This window comes from Phyllobates terribilis, unplaced genomic scaffold (genome assembly GCF_046119375.1).
Source record: "Phyllobates terribilis strain yellow unplaced genomic scaffold, ASM4611937v1 Scaffold_11__3_contigs__length_659146591, whole genome shotgun sequence".
Taxonomy (NCBI): domain Eukaryota; kingdom Metazoa; phylum Chordata; class Amphibia; order Anura; family Dendrobatidae; genus Phyllobates; species Phyllobates terribilis.
Window position 1 is genome coordinate 470,061,280 of NW_027362771.1, and position 26,313 is coordinate 470,087,592.

At 42.1% G+C, this 26,313-nt stretch overlaps 1 protein-coding gene across 2 annotated transcripts in view; it reads left to right on the forward strand.

The window, feature by feature from the left end:
- ARRDC4 (arrestin domain containing 4) overlaps positions 1 to 26,313 on the forward strand; it is an 87,004-nt gene that overhangs the window by 52,200 nt on the left and 8,491 nt on the right. Inside the window, exons 4-7 of one of the 2 annotated variants that reach the window (XM_073653324.1) lie at positions 14,542 to 14,644; positions 16,564 to 16,820; positions 22,803 to 22,965; positions 24,121 to 24,275. In XM_073653324.1, the coding sequence (XP_073509425.1) occupies positions 14,542 to 14,644; positions 16,564 to 16,820; positions 22,803 to 22,965; positions 24,121 to 24,275 (678 nt within the window). The remainder of the gene's footprint in view (positions 1 to 14,541; positions 14,645 to 16,563; positions 16,821 to 22,802; positions 22,966 to 24,120; positions 24,276 to 26,313) is intronic. The other variant, XM_073653325.1, reaches the window with a different exon arrangement.

Below are 26,313 nucleotides of genomic sequence, written 5' to 3' on the forward strand. Positions count from 1 at the left end.
AGCCCTCATCTCAACACTGATTGGGTGATAATGAGGAGGAGGAGGAGGAACAGGAGCTGATTTATGTGCTACAGACGGTACTACCCACACAACATTCATACCGTCTGTTCAGCATAGAGCCTGAGGAGAGGGAAAATGAGGAGGAGGAGGAGGAACAGAGGGGAGGAGGGGAACATTGACCGTTGTCCTCTTTGTGGGGACAGGGAAGTCTTGGCTGTTGGCAGTTTGACGCACATGGCTGACTTTATGTTCCACTGCCTTTCCCGTGATCCTCGCGTTGTACGCATTTTGGGCGACAGTAATTACTGGTTGGTCACACTTCTAGATCCACGCTACAAGGAGAACTTTCTATCTCTCCTTCCCGTGGCAAGGAGAGGTCTAATAAAATGTTGCAGTACCAGAAAGCCCTTGTTGAAGAATTATTAAAAAAATTCACAGCTGACAACGCTGGCGGAAGAAGTCACGGTTCCTTGGACAACCAAGGAGTACAGGCAAGGGAGACCTAAACGAGATGCAGTAGAGGTAGGGGAACACTGTCAAAGGTCTGGGACAGTTTTCTCAGCTCCTCCCAGCACCCAGGCCATGATGCGTGGGGTACTCTGACAAGGAGGGAAAAGTTTTGTAAGATGCTGAAAGAGTACCTTGCCGACCATACCAGGGTCATCCGTGATTGCTTTGTGCCTTATAATTATTTGGTATCCAAGCTGGACACATGGCATGAACTGACTCTCTACCCCTTGGAGGCCCTGGCTTACCCTGCTGCTAGCGTTTTGTCAGAGCGGGTTTTTAGTGCCGCCGGGGATATTATAACTGTTAGGCGTGACTGACTGTTAACTGAAAATGCTGACAGGCTGAGTCTTATCAAAATGAACAAGGGCTGGATTGGACCAGACTTGACACCACCGGATGATAGCAGCAGAACATAAAGTCAAATCCAGTGGGTTTTTTTTTTGGGGGGGGGGGTCAATTCCCATGCACCTCTTCACACCCAGACATGGGTATACGCTTCCTGATTTTTGTCTATTTTTTTATGTCACCCTCCTCCTTCTCCTCATCCTCCACCATCGTATCAACAGGATGACAACCATGTAACACCCACATAATTTTTTTTCAAGGGTGCTTATGATGTCCTTAGGCATTGCCAGTATAGGAGACCCACTCCTTAATGGGAACAATTATTTTAATGAGACCCTCCTCTATGTATCTTCAAAGGGGCATTGGAGTGCTATCTAATTTTTGGCAGCCCTTGCAGTTACTGCATACTCAATAACAATATAGGATACCCACTCCTTCATAATGGAAAATAAATTAACTGAGGCCCTCCGCTATGTCTCTTCAAATTGGTATTTGAGCACGTCCTAATTTTTGGCAGCCCTTGAACTTGCTGCATACGCAATAACAGTAAAACCTACAAGACGCAGGTTGCTTCTTGTAGGTTTTTCTGATTCATGGCCTTTGTGAAACATGCACTTATGTGCTGCATGTATACTATTTTAAACCAACCTCAAATTTTGTGTTTTTATACGCAATAACAGTGTAGGAAACCCACTCCTTAAGAAAAAAAGGACTGAGGCCCTTCACTATATCTATTCAAAGTGGCATTGGAGTGCGTCCTAATTTTGAGCAGCCCTTGAACTTGCTGCATATGCAATAACCATATAGGAGACCCACTCGTATGTTGCAGTACCAGATGGCCCTTGTTGAAGAATTATTAAAAAAAATCCCATCTGACAACGCTGGTGGCAAAGGTCACAGTGTCTTGGTCAGTCAAGGAGTACAGGCAAGGGAGAAACAAAGCAGATGCAGCAGAGGCAGGGAAACGCTGTCAAAGGTCTGGTACAGTTTTCTCAGACCCTTCCAGCTCCCAAGCCATGATGCGCGGGTTACTCGGACAAGCAGGCAAAAGTTTTGGAAGATGCTGAAGGACTACCTTGGTGACCATGCCAGTGTCCTCCGTGATTCCACTGTGCCTTATAATTTTTGGGTATCCAAGCTGGACACGTGACATGAACTGTCTTTCTATGCCTTGGAGGTCCTGGCCGCTAGCGTTTTGTCAGAGATGTTTTTTTAGCGCCACCGGGGGTATTATAACATATATGTAATAACAATATAGGAGGCCCACTCCTTAATAATGGGAAGGCCAATTCAAATTGATTCTATATTCTACAATATTACCTCTCATCTGAAATTCGTTTATGGGTGAGCGGTCGCAGTATGGATAGTGTATTACACCAATTCAGCGAGGTATTCCTGCCTTATACTGGGTACTGCTGCTGCCAAAAAAAAAAATTAAAAATATATTCTATTCCCTATTGATAGCACTTTTGCCTTGCACCTGTCCCTATTGTAAATGCTGCTATCATCAGCTGGAGATGAGTGTTGTTCATTGTCGTCAAATACATCTCTTCCACAGTTCATTACTTGATATCTTCCATGCACTAGTTGACCGATTCATAATTTTGAACAGTGATCTGTTATTAGAAATTGATGGAAGCTGACAGGGTTGCTTGTGTTCCTTCAGTTTGGTAGTGCAACGTACCAAAAAAACTTCTTTGGAGCCAGTTAAATTCTATTTTCTATTGTACTATATTACCTCTCTTATCTGAGATTCTTGTTTGGGTGACTTATAGCAGTTGGGATAGCATCTTACAGGCATCTAGTCAGGGATTATTGTATTATACTCCGTGCTCAAAAAAAAAAATCTATTCCCTATTGATAACGCTGTTAGCTGCTTTTAAAATGGGGACAGGTGATGGATGGTTTTATCAGCTGGAAAGGAGTGTTCATTCTGAATGTGTCTGATAATGTCTCACACACCACATGGCCAGATAAGGTAGTAAAATGTTAAAATTACATTTACTGCTGAATGTATTTTTCACAGTTGAAAGAAATGCAAATGTGCAAAAACGTATCAAAAACTGTATGTGTGAACATAGCCCAAGGGGTGGAAGAACATTTTTGTTTTTTGTTATTTATTTAGCCTTCTATATAAGTCATTACCCTGGAAAGAATGTTCCTTAACATTTTTTCCAGGAAAATCCATTTTGGTTTCATTTTTGTATGTTTTATTATGAGTCTGTAAAAGTGGCGTAATACCTCTGACAACATTGTTCACAGCAGTGACCTGGGAGTCAGAGATGCTTCCAGGGGTCTTCCCCATGTTGTTACCATGTCATTTGAGCACTGTCTCCATCGATTTGACCAATTTTTAGGGCTCTTCCAGACCTCCGGGGGAGGCCACCGGAAAAATGCTCAAGATTCCCCTTGACGTAAATAACGTTGGGCTTGTTACTCTGGTCTAGCACCTGAGCATTACGATTTGCTCGACCTGAGCAATGAGCACCCGAGCATTTTAGTGCTCGCTCATCACTACTGGTAACATCTCTATACACAGCTGATAACACAGGATCCACGAGTCACAATAAGTAATGTCATATGCTCCCTCTGTATTCTATAGCACTGTGTACTTACAACTGCTCATTTTGCCTTTCTACCCTGCTAATTCTTCTCTTTTCTTTGCTCTATGTAGAAACAGGAAGTCTCTTTTCCCTGCATGAATCATCCCCTTCTTCACTTCCTGACCCAGCTGCTCCGCTCCTTTCCCCTGCCAGGGACTTTTGCAGTGATGACTCAGTCATGCAAAGAAAACTCACTTCCTGTTTTCTACATAGAGCTTAGAAGGATTCAGCTAGTCAGTTTTTAATAACATGATGTTATAGACTTAATGGAAAAAAGAAAATAGAATAACATTAGATCAAGTGCAATCCAATGTTTTGTCAGAACGCACTCGGTCCGAAAATATGGTCTTCTGCATGAGCCCTTAACATGATGCCAATCACCCGATGGAAGAACAAAACACTTTTTTGTTGGGTGAAATTATCCTTTGTGCTGCACAGAAGAGCTTTGCTCTCGGTAGTACATCGTCAAGTGTAAACAGGACTCGCGCTACCGAGAACACTGTAAATAGGCTTTTAAACGACCACCAAGCATGTTGCCGGACAGTGGTCGTTTAACACTGCGCATAGTGCAGACTAAAAGAACTTTTAGCAGCCTACAATGAAATTTTACTTAAGGAATTATGTGGACATTTTCTAATGATATCGTCCCTTTAATTAAAGGGGACACATACTGGTCCAGTTTCTGAAAGAGCTAGTCATAACCAGCACGTTTCCTGGTGCAGGAACAAAAATATCATGGCGAAAACAGCCACAAGCTGCTTCAATGAATGGTAACTACAGTGAGAACAGAGCGGTCACAGGTAGATAACAAACTGTGGTCACTAATAGATCTTTTCACAAGAGTATGAAATAAACGTCTTATCTATCTTCCACATGTCGAACTCAGAGGTTTAAAGGGACTTAAACCTTATTTCAAGGGACTCTGTCAGCACAAAATGAGTTTTCAAACCAATTGCAGGTTTAGAGTCCCTTTAAGGAATCCAGCACCTCTTCTAAGTGGTGTGCGCCTCCGTGAACTGCGCCATAAATGATATGCCAATCACAGACTGGGCAATATAATCCATATATTTTTCAACTCTCGTGGTACAGTGGTGAAAGTTTCAAACGTTGTTTTGGGGTTAATTGGCTACTTTTTGTAGCCCTGTTTACAGTGACGGCAATTTTTTTTTTTACAAGTTCAACAAAGCCACAAAATCTTAACATTCAAGTGTTTTATTGTGGATATTTGCTATTATTATTTTGATTATCTCCTTCATTGTGTGCACTTTTAAGAAGTGAAATCATGACGCAGACTTTACATGTAAAGTTTGTTTTATTTGCCGCACAAATGTAAAGCTTTTTTTTTGCATTTGTTAATGTACAGGCTGCCAAACAAATAATTAAAATTAAGAGGCCTCAGTTGTTGATACTTCTTTATTGTCTACCTGAAATGATGCCATTGGTAGGTCTCTTTATCAGCCATTTCAATATTTCAAGTGTCACATATTTATACACAACAGAACTTAGGAAAAGTGCAATAAATAAGACATATCTGGGCAGTTCATAGCTCAGGAGTGTTGTAAGTATCCTTATATATTTGTCCTTACTGATGTTAATGTATGGAAAAATACTTCTGTGAATGATTAAATGCCCTGTTGTTTCTACAAATGCGCACATGTACATGCATGCAAACAAGTATTGACAGAAACTGTTATATCTTATTTGTTTCTTTAGGGACTATTTTATGAATGGTTTACATTTGCACACACAAGTCAAAGCATCACCTAGTTATTATCCTGGCTGGTTAGTCATAGAGACAAGTACAAAGTGAGTAAGAAACCATCCTTGAGCCCCAGAGTGCAGTTCTAGGAGAATAAGTTTCAGTACAGTCTATAAGAGAACTACACATCATAGAACCTCTGTTACTTCTATATATTTTTTAACAAAGTAATTTATTCCTGTGTGTATATCCATAAGTAAATTTAGGCCACTGCCCCACTCTCAGTATTTGATCAGTATTTGGTCAGTATTTATTCTCAGGAGTGGGAGCCAAAACCAGGTGAGGAACAATCAGAGAAAAGGTATAATAGAAACAAGTCACCAATTCTGCAATTATCACCCACTCCTGGTTTTGGCTCCCACTCCTGAGAAAAAATACTGACCAAATACTGATAGTGGGGCCGTGGTCTTAGCTTTGAGCTTCTTATTCAAGGGTAGCTTAGTGGTGAGCACTATAGATTGGCGGATCAATCCGCTGAGCAACCCGTTTGAGTGAAATTTCCTATAATCAGTTGAAAAAAAATGCACAGTGCTGTTTCACACAGTGCTGTAAACTAAGAGAGCAAGCTAATGATGCTAGGTATGGCCGCACAGGCTTATTCATAATGCCCTAAAGGTATTGCATCTCACCCTCTAGTGTAGCCAATCAGAGGGGCTATCGCTGCCAGTATAAAAGATGAAGGATGGCCAAGGAGTGCCATTTGATAATTGTATAGTGGAAAAGGGTCTAATCTGGTTGTGGTGTACTACTACTATTAGTTGTGGGGAAAAAATTCAATGTAACCTTTCTTTTCATTATTTAATCCTCTGCTCTTTTTGGGATTTTGGGTCCAGTGGGCGGTCCCATCTATGACTGGCAGCTTTCTTTGTATGAGAGTGCATACAGAGATGGCTGTATAAGATGGCTCCTTACCTCTACCATGTGTTTTTTGTCACTCCCACTGCACAGCCACGCCAGCCATACATCTACTGGCTGCTCCCTGTGTATTATAGTGCTAGACAGTACTGATGCTTGGAAATGTACTCTTTTGAGAATACCCAAACATGCAACCGTTCCCAAAATAGAGCTAACTTTTGGAAAGGCTTGGTGATCATCCATTTTTTCACTTTGAAAACAGCTAGCCTGTTCTTGCTCCCTATATTTAAAAAAAAAAAAGGATCATTTTTGGACTGCTTGATAAAGTCTTTTTAATTGCTTTATCGTTTTGTGAATAGCAAAACTGTTGCGAATTCCATAAACAGAATTATATTTCCCTCCTAGTTGGGATGCAATTACTACTTCACGTTCTAAACAGTACACATGTCTTGTCTCCCTAAATAAAAGGATAATTTTTGAATGGATTGTGAAAAATTATTGCTACCTCATTTAGCAAAGATCAAAGCTCTGATACTCCCCAAACAGGGATAATATTTGCACTCCACTCCCCATGCGAAAAAGTGTATAAACACCAGCAAGGCAGGCATCAATCCCCAAAAAACTGATAATGTTTTAACCTGTATATAATTTAAGTAGCCTATAAAGAATGAAACTGCAGTGTTGTTGGTGTAGACTGCTGATGATCCCTTCCCATCCTTTTACACCTAGCCAGATAGATTGAGGTCACATAGACACTAAAAAGGCTGTGTTTGCATTACAGAGCTCAAAACGGGTTCAGTACACACCTAGAGTACCTCAGTTTTATACATGTATTTTCTAGTCAATTAAAGGCTTTACACATTGTGTTTCACGGTCAATTTATTCACCGCAAATCAAATTTTGGGGAAAAATTTGGCAAAGCCTTCTTTTATCCAATCTGCTTATCTAGCACGGTTTCCTTGCAGGGCTGGGGTCCTAGGTTCAAATCCGGCCAATGAAAATATCTGCAGACTATGGGAGTGGAGTGTAGGAGGTAACCGGAGTAAATCCAAGGGGTGAATATGCAAACATGTTATAGATAGATAGATATATATATATATATATATAGATAGATATATATATATATATATATATATATATATATATATATATATATATATATAGTGAGCCTCAATGGAGACAGCGAGCAAAGTCAATTTCTTTAAAGTGTTGAGAATATGTTGAAGTTTTATACAAGCATGATAAAGAAAACACATTCAGATGTGCCACTGAAATCACTGGTTAGCATTAGAAGAGAGTGGCACATGGCTCATGGGCGTAACAGTGCTGTTGAAGGTAAGTTTATAGATGTCACAGTTGCAACCAAGCCCCTGACCTAGTGGGACTCACAGGCCCCTTTCACCACATTTTGACTGGCCTGCTTGTGCTCTGTATCCGTAAGTCATGGAGACAAGTGATGCAACTGAAAGTCATGGAACTACTGAGGATGGCAACCTTGAGCGAGAAGGCTACAGTAAGAGGAACTTTGGCATGCCCTAAACCACCATCTCCTATGTGTTCTCACCTGTAGCTTTGTAAGATTTGGACAAATGATGAGCTTTTATTTCACTGTTCTACACATTTTCACAAGTTGTCAGGTTCAGTTATGAAATGAGCCATTTCTTAATGATTTCTACCTCCTGAATTCAAATTTGACATAAATTTTTTTAGTTGGCTCTTGTTTCTATGATACGCTGTACTACAGCCAAACTGTTTCAACTAAATGGTTTCACATTAAAACAGTTAAGCTTAGCTAATTTTGTAGTGCTGAAAATGAATATGATGCTTAAATTTGCTAATTGGCTCTAATTTTCAAGATCCAGGAGGAGGTTGTAATTACTTATGACACGTTTCATGCAGGCTTATAGAAAAATTGCTAAATTAAAAGAAATGAACTTCAGTACAAGTTGATATGCTTGCAAAATAAAAGCATGTTCACACTGGCTATCAAACAGACAAAACCCAAGACAGGAGCAAAATAAATACCCTGCTGTAAGTAAATAAACAATAGTGCATATAAATAACATTGGGTACTTAGTAAACACCGTTTTTGTTAAAAAAAAAAAAAAAAAAAAGTGTAAAAGCCATCTGTGACAATACAGCGTAAAATCTTAATTATCCCAGACATACTTTCTGATGGCAAGAGCAGTATACCTTTATTTTTATGTTGACTTTTTAACCTGTATTCTTCTTTAGTTGATTAACACAGATCAGTATTTGTATAACCCTGAATGTTGAATTCTATTTGTTTGTTTGGAAACAATCATATTTACTATGCTAATGACAAATTGTACTAAAAGTGAGCTAGATGTTTATTTACAATAGCCCTTGTGATACCAACTATGTAAATTGATTAGCTAAAACAATGAGACCTGGTGAGCCATGCTCCTTTACCTCTTACCTGTGACTGATGACCTTACACAGATGTGGATATAAACAGGGATGTCTGTAGTGCTGCAAACTAAATCAAGGAGCATCAGAAAGACTTTACAAGGACAATGAGAGACATTCTTCAGGAAAGTAGATCGATAGCATGGCATCCAGAGACACAGATTTGGATTTTACATGATTCTAGCCTAACTGGAAAGATTCGGATCTGCTCCACTGACCGTCAGAGAGACATGGATACATTTTGGGGAGACCAGGGTGGGACGAGGAAGTCACCTGGCCCCATGGATATGTTTGGGGTTACCAGGAGGGACCCACCCATGGAGATATTCGGAGAAGCCATGGAAACTCTCGGAGAGGCCAGGGTGGGACCCTCGAGTCTCCTGGTCTTGTACCTCGATGGACTGCTTGCTTCCTAAACTTGCTGCTACCTTCTCTCTGTGGGGGTCCACCAGAAGCGGGGGGCCACTTGTTGAGATAGTCGGCCCTAGAAGTCTCCAAAAGTCGCAGCTGTTCTATCCCAGGTGGGCTGAGAAGGAAGGGTGAGGCTGTGTAATGTTGTACCATCTTGGGTATTTGCTGGGACTGTTCTATGTGTTTATTGTCCACTTTGTGGTTCAATAAGGTATTGCCACACTGTTTTACCATCACCCTGTGTTGTCTGAGTAGCGTTACGCCCACAGAAGACCCCGGGTCTTCACACCATCCCACCAACATCAAGGTGTACCCAAGTTAGGGATGGTCCTAACCAATAATATTAAAATCTGACCCTGCATCATAGTGAAGTCCTGTGTGAATAAGGACGGAGCAGGAACTGGTCCTAAACATGGTCACACAGCTAGTGAGAAGCTTTTTAAATGTGATATCCAGCTCAAAGGAAGCACAAGCCCTTACCTGCACTAAATGCATAAAACTAAAGCTAAACCGAAAGAAATGAACTGGAGTACAAATTGGTATGCATGCAAAATAGAGGCATGTTCACACTGGCGATCAAACAGAGAAAACCTAAGACAGAAACAAAATAAATACCCTGCTGTAAGTAAAAGTGCATATAAATAAGATTGAGTAATTAGTAAACACCATTGTTGATCAAAAAAAGCGTAAAAGCCATCCCACCAGCGTCAAACCTTTCCCTGCATCATAGTGACGTCCTGAGTGAATAAGGGCTGAGCAGGACTGGGTCCCAAACATGGACACACAGCTACTGTGTACGAACTTGAGTATACATTCACATTGGTGGGATGGCTTTTACGCTTTTTTTGATAAAAAACGGTGTTTACCAAGTACCCAATGTAATTTATATATACTATTGCTTTTACTTATTTACTTACAGCAGGGTATTTATTTTGTTTCTGTCTTGGGTTTTGTCTTAGGCTATGTGCCCATGATGCTGAAATGCTACGAATTTTTCCTGAGCGTTTCTGCATCTCCATGGCAGAAAAAACGCATGCGGATTTTACATGCGTTTTTCCTGCCAGGGACAAGCGGAAGTGAAGCGTTTTTGCATGCATTTCCGCATGCGGGTTGTCAAGTGATTTTAGCATCACTTGGAAAGTGCTTGACGACTTGGTCACACTATATAAATCCATGCAACCGGCATAAAAGAATGGTAAAAAATAAATATTATACTTACCTTCTGATGGCCCCCGGTGTCCTTATCCGATCCGTCTTGGCTTGCCAGCAGCTCGCGGTGGACTAAAAGGGCCTGCCATGACGTCAATTAGTCATGTGATGGGTTACGCGACCGCCGACGTCAGCGGTCGCGTGACCCATCACATGACTAAATGACGTCATGGCAGGTCCTTTTAAGACCATCGCGAGCTGCCGGCAAGCCAAGACGGATCGCTATGGAGACCGGGGGCCATTAGAAGGTAAGTATAATGTATATTTTTTATTTTATTCTTTTTTTTACAGGTACTATGGTACCCGAGTCTGGAAGAGAGTCTCCTCTTCTCCATACCCGGGTACCATCCGCACATTGAACCGCATGGTATACGCATCTGCAGATGTAGTGATGCTGATGTCATGCGGTCCAATGCAAGTCAATGGCGGTGAAAACGCCGCGATTCTGCAAAATTAATGGTAGTGCTACGGATTTTTCCGCAATGATAATCCGCAGTGGAAATTTCCGCAGTATGTGCACAGCACATGCGGATTATCATTGGGGAACATGGCAGACTTTCTACCAAGCGTTTTTTAAGCATTTCCGCAGCGGAATTGCCACTGCGGAAATGCTTAAAAAAAGACATAGTGGGCACACTGCCTTATAGAAAAATTGCGACTATTAGGGTGACCAATCAAAAAGAACACCATCTCAGCCCCAATGACGTAATCCTAATCACAGTTGCATCACCTACTTTTATAAATGCTATCTGTGTAAGTTATACAGTTTTAGGATTTCTTAGCTTCGTTTCTTAGCATAGTGACATGTTTCTATATGTTTTTTCATATATGTCTTGTTCTTGCATTAACAAAGCAGATAGTTTTTGCTACATATGCGGGGGAAGTCACTTTTGAGTCACAAAGGTGAAACTTGACTACCATGATAAGGGAAGCCTACAACCTGTATTGGCTGCAGAATAGGAGATCAGGACAAGAGTTTGGCTTCACACACATGCTGTAATAGATGTACATCACATCGTACCCAGTGGTTGCATGGGAAGAGGCAGCCTATGCCTTTTGCAGTCCCAATTATCTGGAGAGAGCCAATCGATCACGCTATCAATTGCTATTTGTGCATGGTGCCCCCCATTAGGAAAGGAGTTTCAAGGAATAAATGGACTTTACAGTATCCAAAAATTACATCTGCAATACTCTCATTACCACATACAGAAGAACTGTTGGTTCCAAAAGTACCAGAATCCTTTTCAGTCGAGTCAAGTGAGGAAGAAGAGGGTGCTTGGTGTTACGAAGCATCTTCCTCTAACAACCCAGACTTTGTCAGCACCCTCAACTGATCCTCACCTTAAAACATAAAGTGAACTGAAAGATTTTGTTAGAGATTTGGATCTGCCTAAGAGTAAGGTTGAGCTCTTAGGTTCCAGGTTACAGCAGTGGAATCTCCTAGTGGGTGATGTTTGGATTTCTTTGTTCTGCAACCGTGATCAAGATCTTGTCCAATACTTCTTCATGGAGGTAGATCTTGTGGCATGCAACAACATCTAGAGTTTAATGGAAGCTTTGAAGATGAGTCATAATCTAGATGATTGGAGGCTCTTCATTGATTCATCCAAAACCAGCCTAAAAGTCGTCTTGCTGCATAATGGCAATGTGCGACTTTCAATTCCAGTTGGTTATGCAGTCCATATATAAGAAACCTATGACAACATGAAACAGCTGTTGAAGTGCCTGAACTACGTCTTACGTTTGTGGCCCCTCTGTGGTGACTTAAAAGTGGGTGCCCTTTTACTTGGTCTTCAGGATGGATGCACAAAGTACTGCGGTTTTCTGTGTGAGTGGGATAGTCGTGCAAGAGAATATCACTACAATAATAGAGACTGGCCTCTCCGACATTCAGTTCAGCCAGCGGGTAAAAATGTCCTTCATGCCGCATTTGATGATCGATATAAGATTTTGTTACCATCACTGCATACCAAGTTGGGCCTAATAAAGAACTTTGTAAAGGCAATGGATAAAAATACAGAAGCATTCAAGTATCTTATTGATACATTTCCAAGGTTCAGTGAAGCAAAGATAAAGGAAGGAGACTTTATTGGACTTCAGATTCATCAAGATCATGCTTCTTCAAGATTAGGAGTTTCTCCGTTTGTTGCAGGGCAAGGGAAAGGCTGTATGGGTAGCATTCACATTAGTCGTAAATAATTTTTTGGGAAGCTCCAAGAGCAGATAACTATGAAGAGTTGGTGGAAAATATCCTCAAAACATATAAGGATCTTGGTTGTAACATGTACTTAAAGACTAATTTCTTACATTCACATCTGGACTCTCTCTTTTTCACCAAACTGTGGAGCAGTGAGTGACGAGCACGGTGACCGGTTTCACCAAGATATTGTGGCTATAGAGAAAAGAGATCAAGGAAAATGGAATCCATCCATGCTTGCAGATTACTGTTGGACAATTGTAATAAATGATCTGATGCAGGAGTACGAGAGACAAGCAAAAAAAAGTCACCGAATAAGGACCAAAATTTGTAGAGCAATTTCTCTAACTGTTTATAATTGACAATAGTGTTTAGACATGTTTATTTGAATTCTTGTTATGTTTCCTCTAAATAAATATTAGAAAATTGTCCTAACAACATATTCTGCATCTTTTTATTTGCAAAAAAATGTTTCAAAGTACTGAAATTTGTATACATTAATACTAGTTGCACCAGAAAAGTGAGAAGATTATGTTTACTTGACAAATAATCTAGAAAGAACAAGAGCTAAAAATGAGACTGCTCCCTTTAGAGGTACTTCTAGACTGTGTGGTACAAAATTTCCCCCTAAAAAACTGGGTACTCACCTTGTGTGGTTGTGTGGGTGCATAACACCCTATGGCCTTTGAACTAATCTCAAGAAGAGAGCATGCGCTTATCTTTAGATGAACAGAACAAAGACTTTAGCAGATGGATGCGTTAAACATCAACTTAATTATACAGTACATCAATAGCGCGTTTGTGTGTAACCCCTTCTTCAGATCTAATGTTAGTGAGCTGTGGGGATTTTCTACTCCAATGAGAAAATTGGATGCTCATCCATTTCATGAGTCAGTTTTCAAATGATATTGGGGGAGACAGATCAGGCACCTTGCAGTTATGCTCCTTCTCTCTATTGAGAGAGTACATGAACGCTCAGCCCACCGGAACATTCATTTGCATGTTGGAGTTGGGCAACGTAACCGTTGACCAAACAAGAGTTTATGTGACCGCTATCTAAGGTGTATGAGACCTTAACATCCCTACATGCAATCCTCTTTTTCCAATCTTAAAGAACCACTTCAAAGGCAGAGCCCTGTTTATCAATCGTATGTGGCAGTGCATGGTGCATTAGCGCTAAGTCAGGCTGTGTGAAAAGCAAAGCAGCTTTGTGGGGTTTTAGCTGCAATAAGAATATATCATTCTCATCTAGTTGGGTGACTGATGGGAATCTGTCTGCAAGTTTTCGCTATGTAATTTGAGGACGACATGAGGTTAGAGTTAGGACACCTCGTTGAAAACTGTGCCTTATCAGGCTGTGTGGTGTTGTTTACTTACACTGAAGGTATTATCATCTGGTGATTATCATTGTCTGAGCTACAGCAGTGTGTGTGCTAGTTCAGCTCCACCCCTTTCTGTGATAAGCAGCTCACTGTGTATAGTCTATGTAAATAGAGAGCCTTGTGTAGGCGGGGACAGCTTTCTCCGCTCTGCTTCATTGCTAAATCTAAAGACTCAGATTACTGGGTGCAGCTGTTCTCACACCATCAAAGTGATACATCATTACTGCTGCACTCAGATGAGGTAGCAAAAACCTGGTGTCATATCTGCAGGTAAATGGCATTTTCCAGGGTGGCAGGTTCATTTTTTGTAGTAGTAGTAATAATAATAATATTATGATTTTTCTCAGATTCCAATATATTCCATTTTCTGTAAACCAAAGAATTAACATAACATACAGTGTGTGTTTGCATATTATGTATGTTGGGTATGTATGCAGATATTTGTACATTTGGACAATTTAAATACAATATTTTGGAGTTTTGTTTTCAGAGAAGGAGAACCACATTTACTACTGTTTTTCCTGTAATGTTTTGTGTTTTTACCTGAACGTGTTCAATATATTATCCAGTCAAAAGGACAAAAGCTATTAGCACTGCAGGTCTTCAATGCTGTATAAACACTGTAAATTGTGACCATGTAGAGGACATAATCTTGTGTTTGCTTTTTATATGATTTGCCTGCCGTGTTCATATCTGGATAACCTATATACTATCTAGTAATTGCACCTTTTAATCTCGACATATTTTCTTTAATGGCCGTCTGTTGTCAACATCACCATGCTTGTGTAGTGTGTATTATGTAATTATCAATGTAATATTAGAACTGCTCTTATTCTCTAGACACCGGAAGAACAATCTAAAGAGAAAATGGTTGGCTGCTGGCTGTGCTCCTCCGGACCAATCTCTTTAAGTGCCAAAATTGGAAGAAAGGGTTATTGTAATGGTAAGTTTGATCTTTTTTTTTTTTACCATAGATTGGATCAGTTAATTTGATTAAAATTCTGTCCTAGTAGCCGAAAACTGGTCCCTAACTAATTTTCAGTAATTATTTTCACTTTGCTGTCAAACGTTTAATGTAGAAAACTCTATTTACAGGCTTCTTTTTGTCAAGATACACGATTTCTTCCTTTTTTCAATGCTCATCTGGCAATTCCGACAAATGCCATATGGGCCAGGGCTTGCATTGGGCCACTAAGGAAGTCACCCAGGTCCCAGTGTTTTCTTCTAGAATAGGCTCCTCCTGTGTGTCACCCCTCCTCCATCTCCTCCCCAGGATGTTCCAGTAGGTCCTCCCATCTTTGTTTGACCTCTTCCTGAATGCTGTAGCATGTGCTGCTGTGCCTGCAGAGGAGGGAAGAGATTGCCTGCATCAGTCTGAAATCACTCCCTAGTGCTGTCAGAAGGATTCTGGAAGTTTGACCTCCTGTACAGCCTGCCCGGTGACCACACCACACAAAAATGCCCTCCCCATACAATATGATGCCCCACACAGTGAATTACCCAAAACAATTTTCCCCCCACAAGTACAGTATGATCCTCTCAAACAGTATGATGTCCCTACAAAGTTCCCCCGCTCAGTATGATGTCCCCACTGTGAGCCCCCTACATGTAGTATTATTCCCCCACAGCTCCCCATACTGCATAGTATGAAGGCCTCCTTGCCCTTCTATACTCAGTATGATGGCCCCACAGCTCCCCTCTATGAGGTACAATGTTCTCACAACCTCCCCCATCCTCACCACACATGGTACGATGGCCTCACAGCCCCTCTATGCACGGTACGATGGCCTCACAGCCCCTCTATGCACGGTACGATGGCCTCACAGCCCCTCTATGCACGGTACGATGGCCTCACAGCCCCTCTATGCCCGGTACGATGGCCTCACAGCCCCTCTATGCCCGGTACGATGGCCTCACAGCCCCTCTATGCCCGGTACGATGGCCTCACAGCCCCTCTATGCCCGGTACGATGGCCTCACAGCCCCTCTATGCCCGGTACGATGGCCTCACAGCCCCTCTATGCCCGGTACGATGGCCTCACAGCCCCTCTATGCCCGGTACGATGGCCTCACAGCCCCTCTATGCCCGGTACGATGGCCTCACAGCCCCTCTATGCCCGGTACGATGGCCTCACAGCCCCTCTATGCCCGGTACGATGGCCTCACAGACCCTCTATATACAGTGTGATGGCCTACTTGACTTTGTATCCATGTCAAAGGTATATTTTTTTAGCCCAATTTTTCTATGAAGACCATTTCTGGCCATACTTCTCACGAACAGTTAACTGGTTACTCCAAATTTTGACTGATGACATCTTTCAATTTCGAAGGGAAGTAAGCATGATGTGTCTTTCAACTGTTGCACTACATCAACCACTGCATCTACAGTCCTTAATGTTGCCCATTCTTGGTGTCCTCAATGCTAAGAAATACAAGCAGAGACTTATCCATCATGCATTACCATAATGTGTACCAAATATTGTATATTGTGTATATGAATACCCGCGGTAAGTTGGCAAAGTGAAGTATAATGTGTGTAATCTGTCCAACATTTTGCAATAAATTTGTCATTCTACAGTGTATGTGCTCTATTTGGTACCAAATTTATTGTTTTTTTATAAGTTGCAGGTCTTCTCTGAAGTATTAATAAAACTTACTTTTTGTGTTTACTAAATATATAGGAAATAAATTCACCAAAACAGCAGATTTCACTTTTTTTTTTTCAGCCCGCATCACATTTATTACCATGTCATGTGCTAGCTATCTGGGGAAAAGAATCAGGCGCACAATATCAACGCATCTTCCCCTAATTATTATCAATATGAAGACATTTGTAACGGCTATGTTTTGTTTTTCTTTTTAGGGGAGGCCATTCCAATTTATGCAGAAATTGAAAATGGGTCATCCCGATTAGTGGTTCCCAAAGCTGCTATATTACAAATCCAAAGTTTCATTGTCCATGGGAAGATGAAAACACATAGACAAATGCTGGCCGGAGTGCGTGGGAATCATATAGCATCTGGAAGCAGTGAAACTTGGAATGGAAAGATTCTAAAAATACCTCCAGTGACACCTACAATTACCGACTGTCAGATCATCCGAGTGCAATATACTCTAGCAGTATGTATGTTTGGGACCATACAGTAGGATGTCTACTGTCCTGGTGTAAAGATCAAGTTTATACTACCTCTAAATGCATACATTTATAGCTGTAACTAGAGATGAGCGGTGTTCGACTAGAACTGTTCGCCAATCTCAAATTCGAGCTGTTTTGGGCGGTGTTCGAGTTGTTCGACGAACCCGAACGATTTGCAAAAAATTCGGCTGTTCGAGGTTATGTTCGATAACTGTTCGTGCACCAAAAGCGTGTCCTGCATGTCTGGCGCTATTTAGAGCACCAATCATGCAGGGATTGTCTGCCACTCACTGTAATGCCACAGCCATGGTGGTTGTGGCATTACAGTGATTGCCCAAATCGATGGGAACAGTGCTCACAGTGAAACATGAAAAGCCGGCAATTCAGCAGCAGCATACACCTGTACCCGACACTTTAGAACCGAAAGAATAGAGCTTCACACATAGATTAGATAGATATAAACATGTCAGCCACATATATACGAAGTACAGTGACAGTGTTGCTTACTGTACTTGTCATTTAGCGTAAAGGATTTATCAAAAAAAATAATAGTGTTTTCATGCACCGTCTCTTTAAAAAAGCCAGCCGGCAATTCAGCAGCGGTACCCGACAATTTATAACAGACAGAATAGAGCTTCACACATAGATTAGATAGATAGAAACATGTCAGTCACATATATATGAAGTACAGTGATAGTGTTGGTTACTGTACTTGTCATTTAGTATTAAAATAAAGGATTTATTATAAAAAAAAATTGGCGTGGGGTTCCCCTTAATTTTAGGCTCTAGCGGAGGTTAAGCAGACGGCTGGGGCAGATGTTTGAAGCCTGGGAAGGGGGTAATACCCACGGAGCTTCCCAGGCTACTAATATCAGCCCCCAGCTGAATACATAGCCTTTACTAGCTATTAAAATGGGGGACCCCCCCAAAAAAATGACGTGGGGTCCCCCCTAATTTAATAGCTAGCAAAGGCTAGGCAGACAGCTGGGGGCTGATATTAATAGCCCAGGAAGGGAGCCATGAATATTGGCCCCCTCCCAGGCTAGAAACACCAGCCGTCAGCCGCCCCAGAAATGGCGCATTCATAGGATGCGCCAATTCTGGCACTTAGCCTCGCTCTTCCACGCTGCCCTGGTGCGGTGGCAGGGGGTAATAGGGTTGGGGTTGATGTCAGCTTATAATGCCAGCTGACATCAAGCCCAGGTTAGTAATGGAGAGGCGTCTATAAGACACCCCCATTACTAACCCCATAGTCAAAGTTAAAAAAAACACAAACACCCAGAATAAAGTCCTTTAATTGAAATAAAGACACAATCCTTTATTGTTCTAAATTAAACCATACTTACCGTCACGCCCATTCCAGCTGAAGCCAACGATCTCCTGCAATAAAAGTAAAATAATAAACCAACCTCATCCTTACCTTTCCATGGTTCCCACGACCGCTTCAGCTCTGCTACATCGAGATGACAGGCTGGACCGCAGCAGAACGCTGCCATCCAGCCTCTCATCCCGCAGACACTGAGAAGCGCAGGCTTGCTTGCGCTGCTCAGCATCTCTCTGTGACGACATCCAGATGAGCCGAGTTCATGTCCAATGAACTCGGCTCACCTCATGCACGTCACTGACAGCGTGGGAGAATTCTCCTGCACTCAGCGCTTCAGCGTGAGAATTCTCCCACGCTGAAGCGCTGAGTGCAGGAGAATTTTCCCACGTTGTCAGTGACGTGCATAAGGTGAGCTCATGTCCAATGAACTCAGCTCACCTCCTGCACGTCACTGACAGCGTGAGAGAATTCTCCTGCACTCAGCGCTTCAGTGTGAGAATTCTCCCACGCTGAAGCGCTGAGTGCAGGAGAATTTTCCCACGCTGTCAGTGACGTGCATGAGGTGAGCCGAGTTCATTGGACATTAACTCGGCTCATCTGGATGCCCTCACAGAGAGACACTGTGGAGCGCAAGCAAGCCTGCGCTTCTCAGTGTCTGCGGGATGACAGGCTGGATGGCAGCGTTCTGTTGCGGTCCAGCCTGTCATCTCGATGTAGCAGAGCTGAAGCTGTCATGGGAACCATGGAAAGGTAAGGATGATGTTGCTTTATTATTTTTCTTTTATTTCAGGAGATCGTTGGCTTCAGCTGGAATGGGCGTGATGGTAAGTATGGTTTAATTTAGAACAATAAAGAATTGTGTGTTTATTTCAATTAAAGGACTTTTTTCTGGGTGTTGTGTTTTTTTTAAATACTTTACTAGAAATTCATGGTGGTCATGTCTAATATTGGCGTGACCCCATGAATTTCGGGCTTAGGGCCAGCTGATAATGCCAAGCTGGCCCTAACCCCTTTATTACCCAGTGAGCCACCGCATCAGGGCCCTGGATGAGTTGGGTACAGCGCCAGAAGATGGCGCTTCTATGAACGCGCCATTTTCCGGGGTGGCTGCGGACTGCAATTTGCAGCGGGGGTGGCCCAGAAAGCTTGGGCCTCCCTGCGCTGCGGATTCCAGCCCCCAGCTGCCTAGTTGTACCTGGCTGGACACAAAAACAGGGCGAAGCCCCACGTCAATTTTCTTTAAATTATTTCATGAAATAATTAAGAAAAAAAGGGCTTCCCTATATTGTTGTGTCCGGCCAGGTACAAATAGGCAGCTGGTGGTTGGGGGCAGCCCGTTCCTGCCTGCTGTACCTGGCTGGACACAAATATAGTGCGAAGCCCCACGTCAATTTTTTTTAAATTATTTCATGAATTTCATGAAATAATTAAAAAAAAAGTACGTGGGGCTTCGCCCTATTTTTGTGTCCAGCCAGGTACAACTAGGCAGCTGGGGGCTGGAATCTGCAGCGCAGGGAGGCCCAAGCTTTCTGGGCCCCCCCCCCGCTACAAATTGCAGTCCGCAGCCACCCCGGAAAATGGCGCGTTCATAGAAGCGCCATCTTCTGGCGCTGTACCCAACTCATCCAGGGCCCTGGTGCGGTGGCTCACTGGGTAATAATACCAAGCTGGCCCTAACCCCTTTATCAGCTGGCCCCAAGCCCAAAATTCATGGGGTCACGCCAGTATTAGACATGACCGCCATGAATTTCTAGTAAAGTATTTAAAAAAAACACAACACCCAGAATAAAGTCCTTTAATTGAAATAAAGACACAATTCTTTATTGTTCTAAATTAAACCATACTTACCATCACACCCATTCCAGCTGAAGCCAACGATCTCCTGCAATAAAAGAAAAATAATAAACCAACCTCATCCTTACCTTTCCATGGTTCCCACGACAGCTTCAGCTCTGCTACATCGAGATGACTGGCTGGACCGCAGCAGAACGCTGCCATCCAGTCTGTCATCCCGCAGACACTGAGAAGCGCAGGCATGCTTGCGCTCCTCACTGTCTCGCTGTGACGGCATCCAGATGAGCCGAGGTCATGTCCAATGAACTCGGCTCACCTCATGCACGTCACTGACAGCGTGGGAAAATTCTCACGCTGAAGTGCTGAGTGCAGGAGAATTCTCCTACGCTGTCAGTGATGTGCATGAGGTGAGCTCATGTCCAATGAACTCAGCTCACCTCCTGCACGTCACTGACAGCGTGGGAAAGTTCTCCTGCAATCAGCGCTTCAGCGTGAGAATTTTCCCACGCTGTCAGTGACGTGCATGAGGTGAGCCGAGTTCATTGGACATGAACTCGGCTCATCTGGATGTCGTCACAGAGAGACGCTGAGCAGCGCAAGCAAGCCTGCGCTTCTCAGTGTCTGCGGGATGACAGGCTGGATGGCAGCGTTCTGCTGCGGTCCAGCCTGTCATCTCGATGTAGCAGAGCTGAAGCTGTCGTGGGAACCATGGAAAGGTAAGGATGAGGTTGCTTTATTATTTTTCTTTTATTGCAGGAGATCGTTGGCTTCAGCTGGAATGGGCGTGATGGTAAGTATGGTTTAATTTAGAACAATAAAGGATTGTGTCTTTATTTCAATTAAAGGACTTTATTCTGGGTGTTTGTGTTTTTTTTAACTTTGACTATGGGGTTAGTAATGGGGGTGTCTTATAGACGCCTCTCCATTACTAACCTGGGCTTGATGTCAGCTGGCATTATAAGCTGACATCAACCCCAACCCTATTACCCCCTGCCACCGCACCAGGGCAGCGTGGAAGAGCGAGGCTAAGTGCCAGAATTGGCGCATCCTATGAATGCGCCATTTCTGGGGCGGCTGACGGCTGGTGTTTCTAGCCTGGGAGGGGGCCAATATTCATGGCTCCCTTCCTGGGCTATTAATATCAGCCCCCAGCTGTCTGCCTAGCCTTTGCTAGCTATTAAATTAGGGGGGACCCCACGTCATTTTTTTTGGGGGGGTCCCCCATTTTAATAGCTAGTAGAGGCTATGTATTCAGCTGGGGGCTGATATTAGTAGCCTGGGAAGCTCCGTGGGTATTACCCCCTTCCCAGGCTTCAAACATCTGCCCCAGCCGTCTGCTTAACCTCCGCTAGAGCCTAAAATTAAGGGGAACCCCACGCCAATTTTTTTAATAATAAATCCTTTATTTTAATACTAAATGACAAGTACAGTAACCAACACTATCACTGTACTTCATATATATGTGACTGACATGTTTCTATCTATCTAATCTATGTGTGATGCTCTATCTTTCTGTTCTAAATTGTCGGGTACAGATGCTGAATTGCCGGCCGGCTTTTTTAAAGAGACGGTGCATGAAAACACTAATATTTTTTTTAATAAATCCTTTACACTAAATGACAAGTGCAGTAACCAACACTGTCACTGTGCTTCTTATATGTGTGACTGACATGTTTCTATCTATCTAATCTATGTGTGATGCTCTATTCCTTCTTGTCTAAATTGTCGGGTACCGGTGTATGCCGCTGCTGAATTTGCCGGCCGGCTTTTTTAAAGAGAGTGTCTTCTGAGCAGTTTGTCAGCTTTTGGACACCTTTGCAGGTGTTTTCTATGTGTTTCTATGTGTTTTTGTTTGCCTGCCATTGGTTTTAACGGTGTTCGACGGTGTTCTAAGGTGTTCGACGAACAGTTCGACGAACAGTTCCTCGAACATCCCGGTGTTCGACGAACCGAACCGAACCCGAACACTACGGGGGTGGCTCAACACTAGCTGTAACGTCTGTAATGTATAGGGTTTGGAGATTGTAAAACAGTCTTTTTACTCCTTTATAACTCCTTCCCATTAAAATTGTTCAAATAGTACAACCATGTTAAATACTAGTCAAATAAAGGGTTGGACATTATTCCCTATATAGGATAGGGGATAATTTCCCAATCACTGGGGGACTGACTCCTGGGACCCCACCGAACATGAAAACCCTGATTCCTAAGAGTCCCATGTGATTGGAGTGGTGGTTGATCATGCTCACATGCGCTGTATTCATTCTTAATGTGACCACCGGAGATAGCTGAACGCAGCTTTCCGCTCGTCTTCATCACTGACATTAAGAATAAGGGGAGCGGAGGTGCCCATGATTCACCACCACTCCATTCACACAGGGGCTATTCGGGGCCTTGATTCTCAGGATCGGTGGGGGTCTCAGAGGTCGGAAACGCGGTGGTCAGCAAGTTAGTCCCATGTATAAAGTATAGTTTCTGAACTCTATACAACCTCTTTAATTCTGATTGGAAAATGATTAATATAAACTTTACACGGCATGCATGTCAGTGGCTGCTTACAAACCTCTTCTCTATTAAAGGATTACTAAACAAAACTTACTCTGTAATAGTAATGCTAAATAAGAGAACAGAGGTAAGCATCATACACTGCCACAGTACATGATTTTTACCTTGGAGTGTCCCAGTAAGCAATACGCTTTGGTTTGTACTCTTGCAATCAGTTCCAATTTATCAAGAATTCACAAAAAATCCTGGCAGTTATCAGAAAATTACAGAAGAAAACTTTCAAAATGTATTTGATCATTAAATGTTTTTCTTTATTTGCAATAATATACTATATTTCTTGCAGGTTTACATACACATTCCTGGGGCAAAAAAATTGATGGTGGAACTACCTCTAGTTATTGGCACAGTCCCATTTAATGGATTTTTATACAGGAATTTAAGTGCTTCCAGCCAGTTTACTGTAGACATGAGTTGGCTCGCCTTAACATTGCCAGAGCAACCAGAAGGTAACCAGTATATATGGGAAAGTATTATATCATATGTGATTTAGTAATCTGTCATGTATAACCAATCCTAGAAGCTATGTGGTGATGGAATGGTGGGCGCAACAAGTGCCCTAGCTTTATTACTCTTGATGAAGTCTAATATCCGCCATCATCAGATGATCCTCCTCAGCAACATGAAGAGCAATGATTGAGAAGTTGTCAGCTGTCAATCACTGCCAACTTTAGAGATACTTTGGAAAATTTGAGAATGGTGGTTTAGCTGTTGTAATGCTAGTCACTGCTCACGGACAGACCGTGAGACAGAGAAGTCAGACGTTCCAGGGTCACTGCCAAGATAGTACGTAGAAAACCAAGGGGAAAAACAAAGGCGTAAGTCAGGTCACGGTCCGGGGTCAAAATACCCGGAGATAACAGATCAAAGCTAAAGGACAAGACGAAGGGATAGTCAAAATACTGCCAAAGGGCCAGGCAGCTGAAGATCAGAATTCAGCACAACTGACTCAGGCAAGCACTCACTAGGAAGCACAAACTATGTCTGACAGGGATCAAAGGCAAAAAGCTCAGTTAATTAGCTGGGCAATCTAAAAAAAAAAGAACCCCTGGATAAAGCCCAGCACCTCCCAGTCACAGATTGGACGGCCGAGCTGTCAATCAAAGTACCGACAACTCGGTACGCCCATCACAAAACTGGACGGCAGAGCTGTCAATCAAGACAGCTCAGCATGACCCAGACTCCATGGGGCAGCAAAAGAGTCACTCACTTAGCAGAGAAATTGTGACAGCTGTTTACTTAACTGGATTCTGGGAAATCCTTTTTATCTCGTATCTATAGGGCAGAGAATAAATTACTGATAGCTGGTGGTCTGTGCTCAGGGACCCCAACAATTCCAAAAACAATGTTCTGTATCTCAAGAACAGGGCTCTGCATAATCCATTCTTGAATAGAATAGAGTAGCACTCCATTCATTGCCTATCGGACTCCCTGAAATAGCCTGAACCTGTATTTGGATCCACTGATGGGCATGTGCTTCCCCTACCTTTGTCAAAGCCTTAGATTCTTTATGACCTAAATGAAATCAATGCTAAAAAAAATCTGTAAATGATAAGAACTATAAAGAGTCAACATACATTTTAATATACTTATGGTTTTAATAGCACCACCAAATTATGCGGATATTGTGTCAGAGGAAGAACTTGCCGGGAGAGCCCCTGCATACGATGACCAAAGTGACTTAATTGAAGGACTTCACTTTCCATCATTTACAGTAATTCAAGAATTCAGGTTCCAACCACCACCTCCATATTCCGAGGTAAAATTGACAACGCAAGAAGAAAAATGTAATTGGAAAATATCGAGGTCACTAGTTAGTATGTGAAATTATATCAAGGAAAAGAATAATTATTCCACATTATAACAAATTATAAACTAAAAAATAGCATGAAAGGTATTAACTAATTAGTGATCGAGCCAATTTTGACCTTCATGGAGGTAATAACTCTGGAATGCTTCAATGGATCCCAGTGATTCTGAGACTGTTTTTTCGTGACATATTGTACTTCATAATAGTGGTAAAAGTTGTTCATTATGACTTGCGTTCATTTGTGAAAATATCAGAAACTTGGCAAAAATTTTGAAAATGTTGCAATTTTCAAACTTTTAATTCTTATGGCCTTAAACCAGAGAGTTATGTCATACAAAATAGTTAATAAATAACATTTCCCATATGTCTATTTTACATCTGCATCATTTTTGAAACATCATTTTTTTTGTTAGGAAATTACAAGGGTTAAAAGTTGGTCAGCAGTTTCTCATTTTTCCAACAAAATTAATAAAACCATTTTTTTAGGGACCACATCACATTTGAAGTGACTTTGGGGGGCCTATATGAAAGAAAATACCCAAAAGTGACACCATTCTAAAAACTGCACCCCTCAAAGTCCTCAAAGACACATTCAAGAAGTTTATTAACCCTTCAGGTGCTTCACGGGAACTAAAGCAATGTCGAAGGAAAAAATGAACATTTTACTTCTTTTCACAAATATTTTACTTTAGCCCCAAATCTTTTATTTTCACAAGGGTAACAGGAGAAAATTGACCTCATTATTTGTTGTGCAATATCTCCTGAGTACGCCAATACCCCATATGTGGGGAATAACTACTGTTTGGTCACATGGCAGGGCTCGAAAGGAGCACCGTTTAACTTTTTGAATGCAAAAATGGCTGGAATCGAGAGCAGACGCCACGTTTGGAGAGTCTCTGATGTGCCTATACAATGGAAACTCCCCTATAACTGACCCCATCTTGGAAACTAGACCCCTCAAGGAATGTATGTAGATGAGTGGTGAGCACCTTGAACCCCCAGATGCTTCGCAAAAGTTTATAATGTAGAACCGTGGATTAAACAAAAATCAATTTTTTCACACAAAAATGTACTTTCACAAGGGTAACAGGAAAAAATGGAGCCCAAAATTTGTTGTGCAATTTCTCCTGAGTATGCCAATACCCCATATGTGGGTGAAAACTACTGTTTGGGTGCACAGCAAGGCTCAAAAAGAAAGGAGTGATGTTTTGGAACTCCATGTCGCATTTGGAGAGCCCCTGATGTGCCTAAACAGTGGAAAATCCCCACAAGTTACCCCATTTTGGAAACTACACCCAAACTTTATAACTTTTAGATGTGAGAACAAAAAATTTAATTTTTTCCACTGTTTTAGCACCAAATTTATAATTTACATGAGGGTTAATGGGAGAAATTGGACCCCACAATTTGTTATGCAATTTCTCCTGAATGTACCTCATATGTGGTTGTACACTACTGTTTGAGCACATGGCAGGGATCAGATGGGAAGGCGCACTACTTGCTTTTAGAATGCAGATTTTGTTTGAATAGATTGTGGGCTCCATTAGCCAAGCCCCTGAGGTGCCAGAACAGCAGAAACCCCTCAGGTGACCCCCATATTGAAAACTCCACTGCCTAAGGAATTCATGTAGGGTTGTAGTGAGTATTTTAAACCCATAGGTGCCTCACAGAATTTTATAACATTCAGACATGGAAATATCACATTTTAGTGGTAAAAATGTAATTATTGTATGTACTGCAAATTTGTCAGGTACACAAGGGTTAATAGGTGAAAATGGAACCCATCATTTATTGCGTAATTTATTCCGAACACAGTGATGCCACATATGTTGTTAGAAATTTCTGTTAGGCCACACATCAGGGCTGAGAAGGAAGGAGCGCTATTTAGGTTTTGGAGCACAGATTTTGCTACAATAGTTTGCGGATGACATTTGCAGAGCCCTGAAGGTGTCAGAACAGCAGAAAAACCCCAAAAGTGACCCTATTG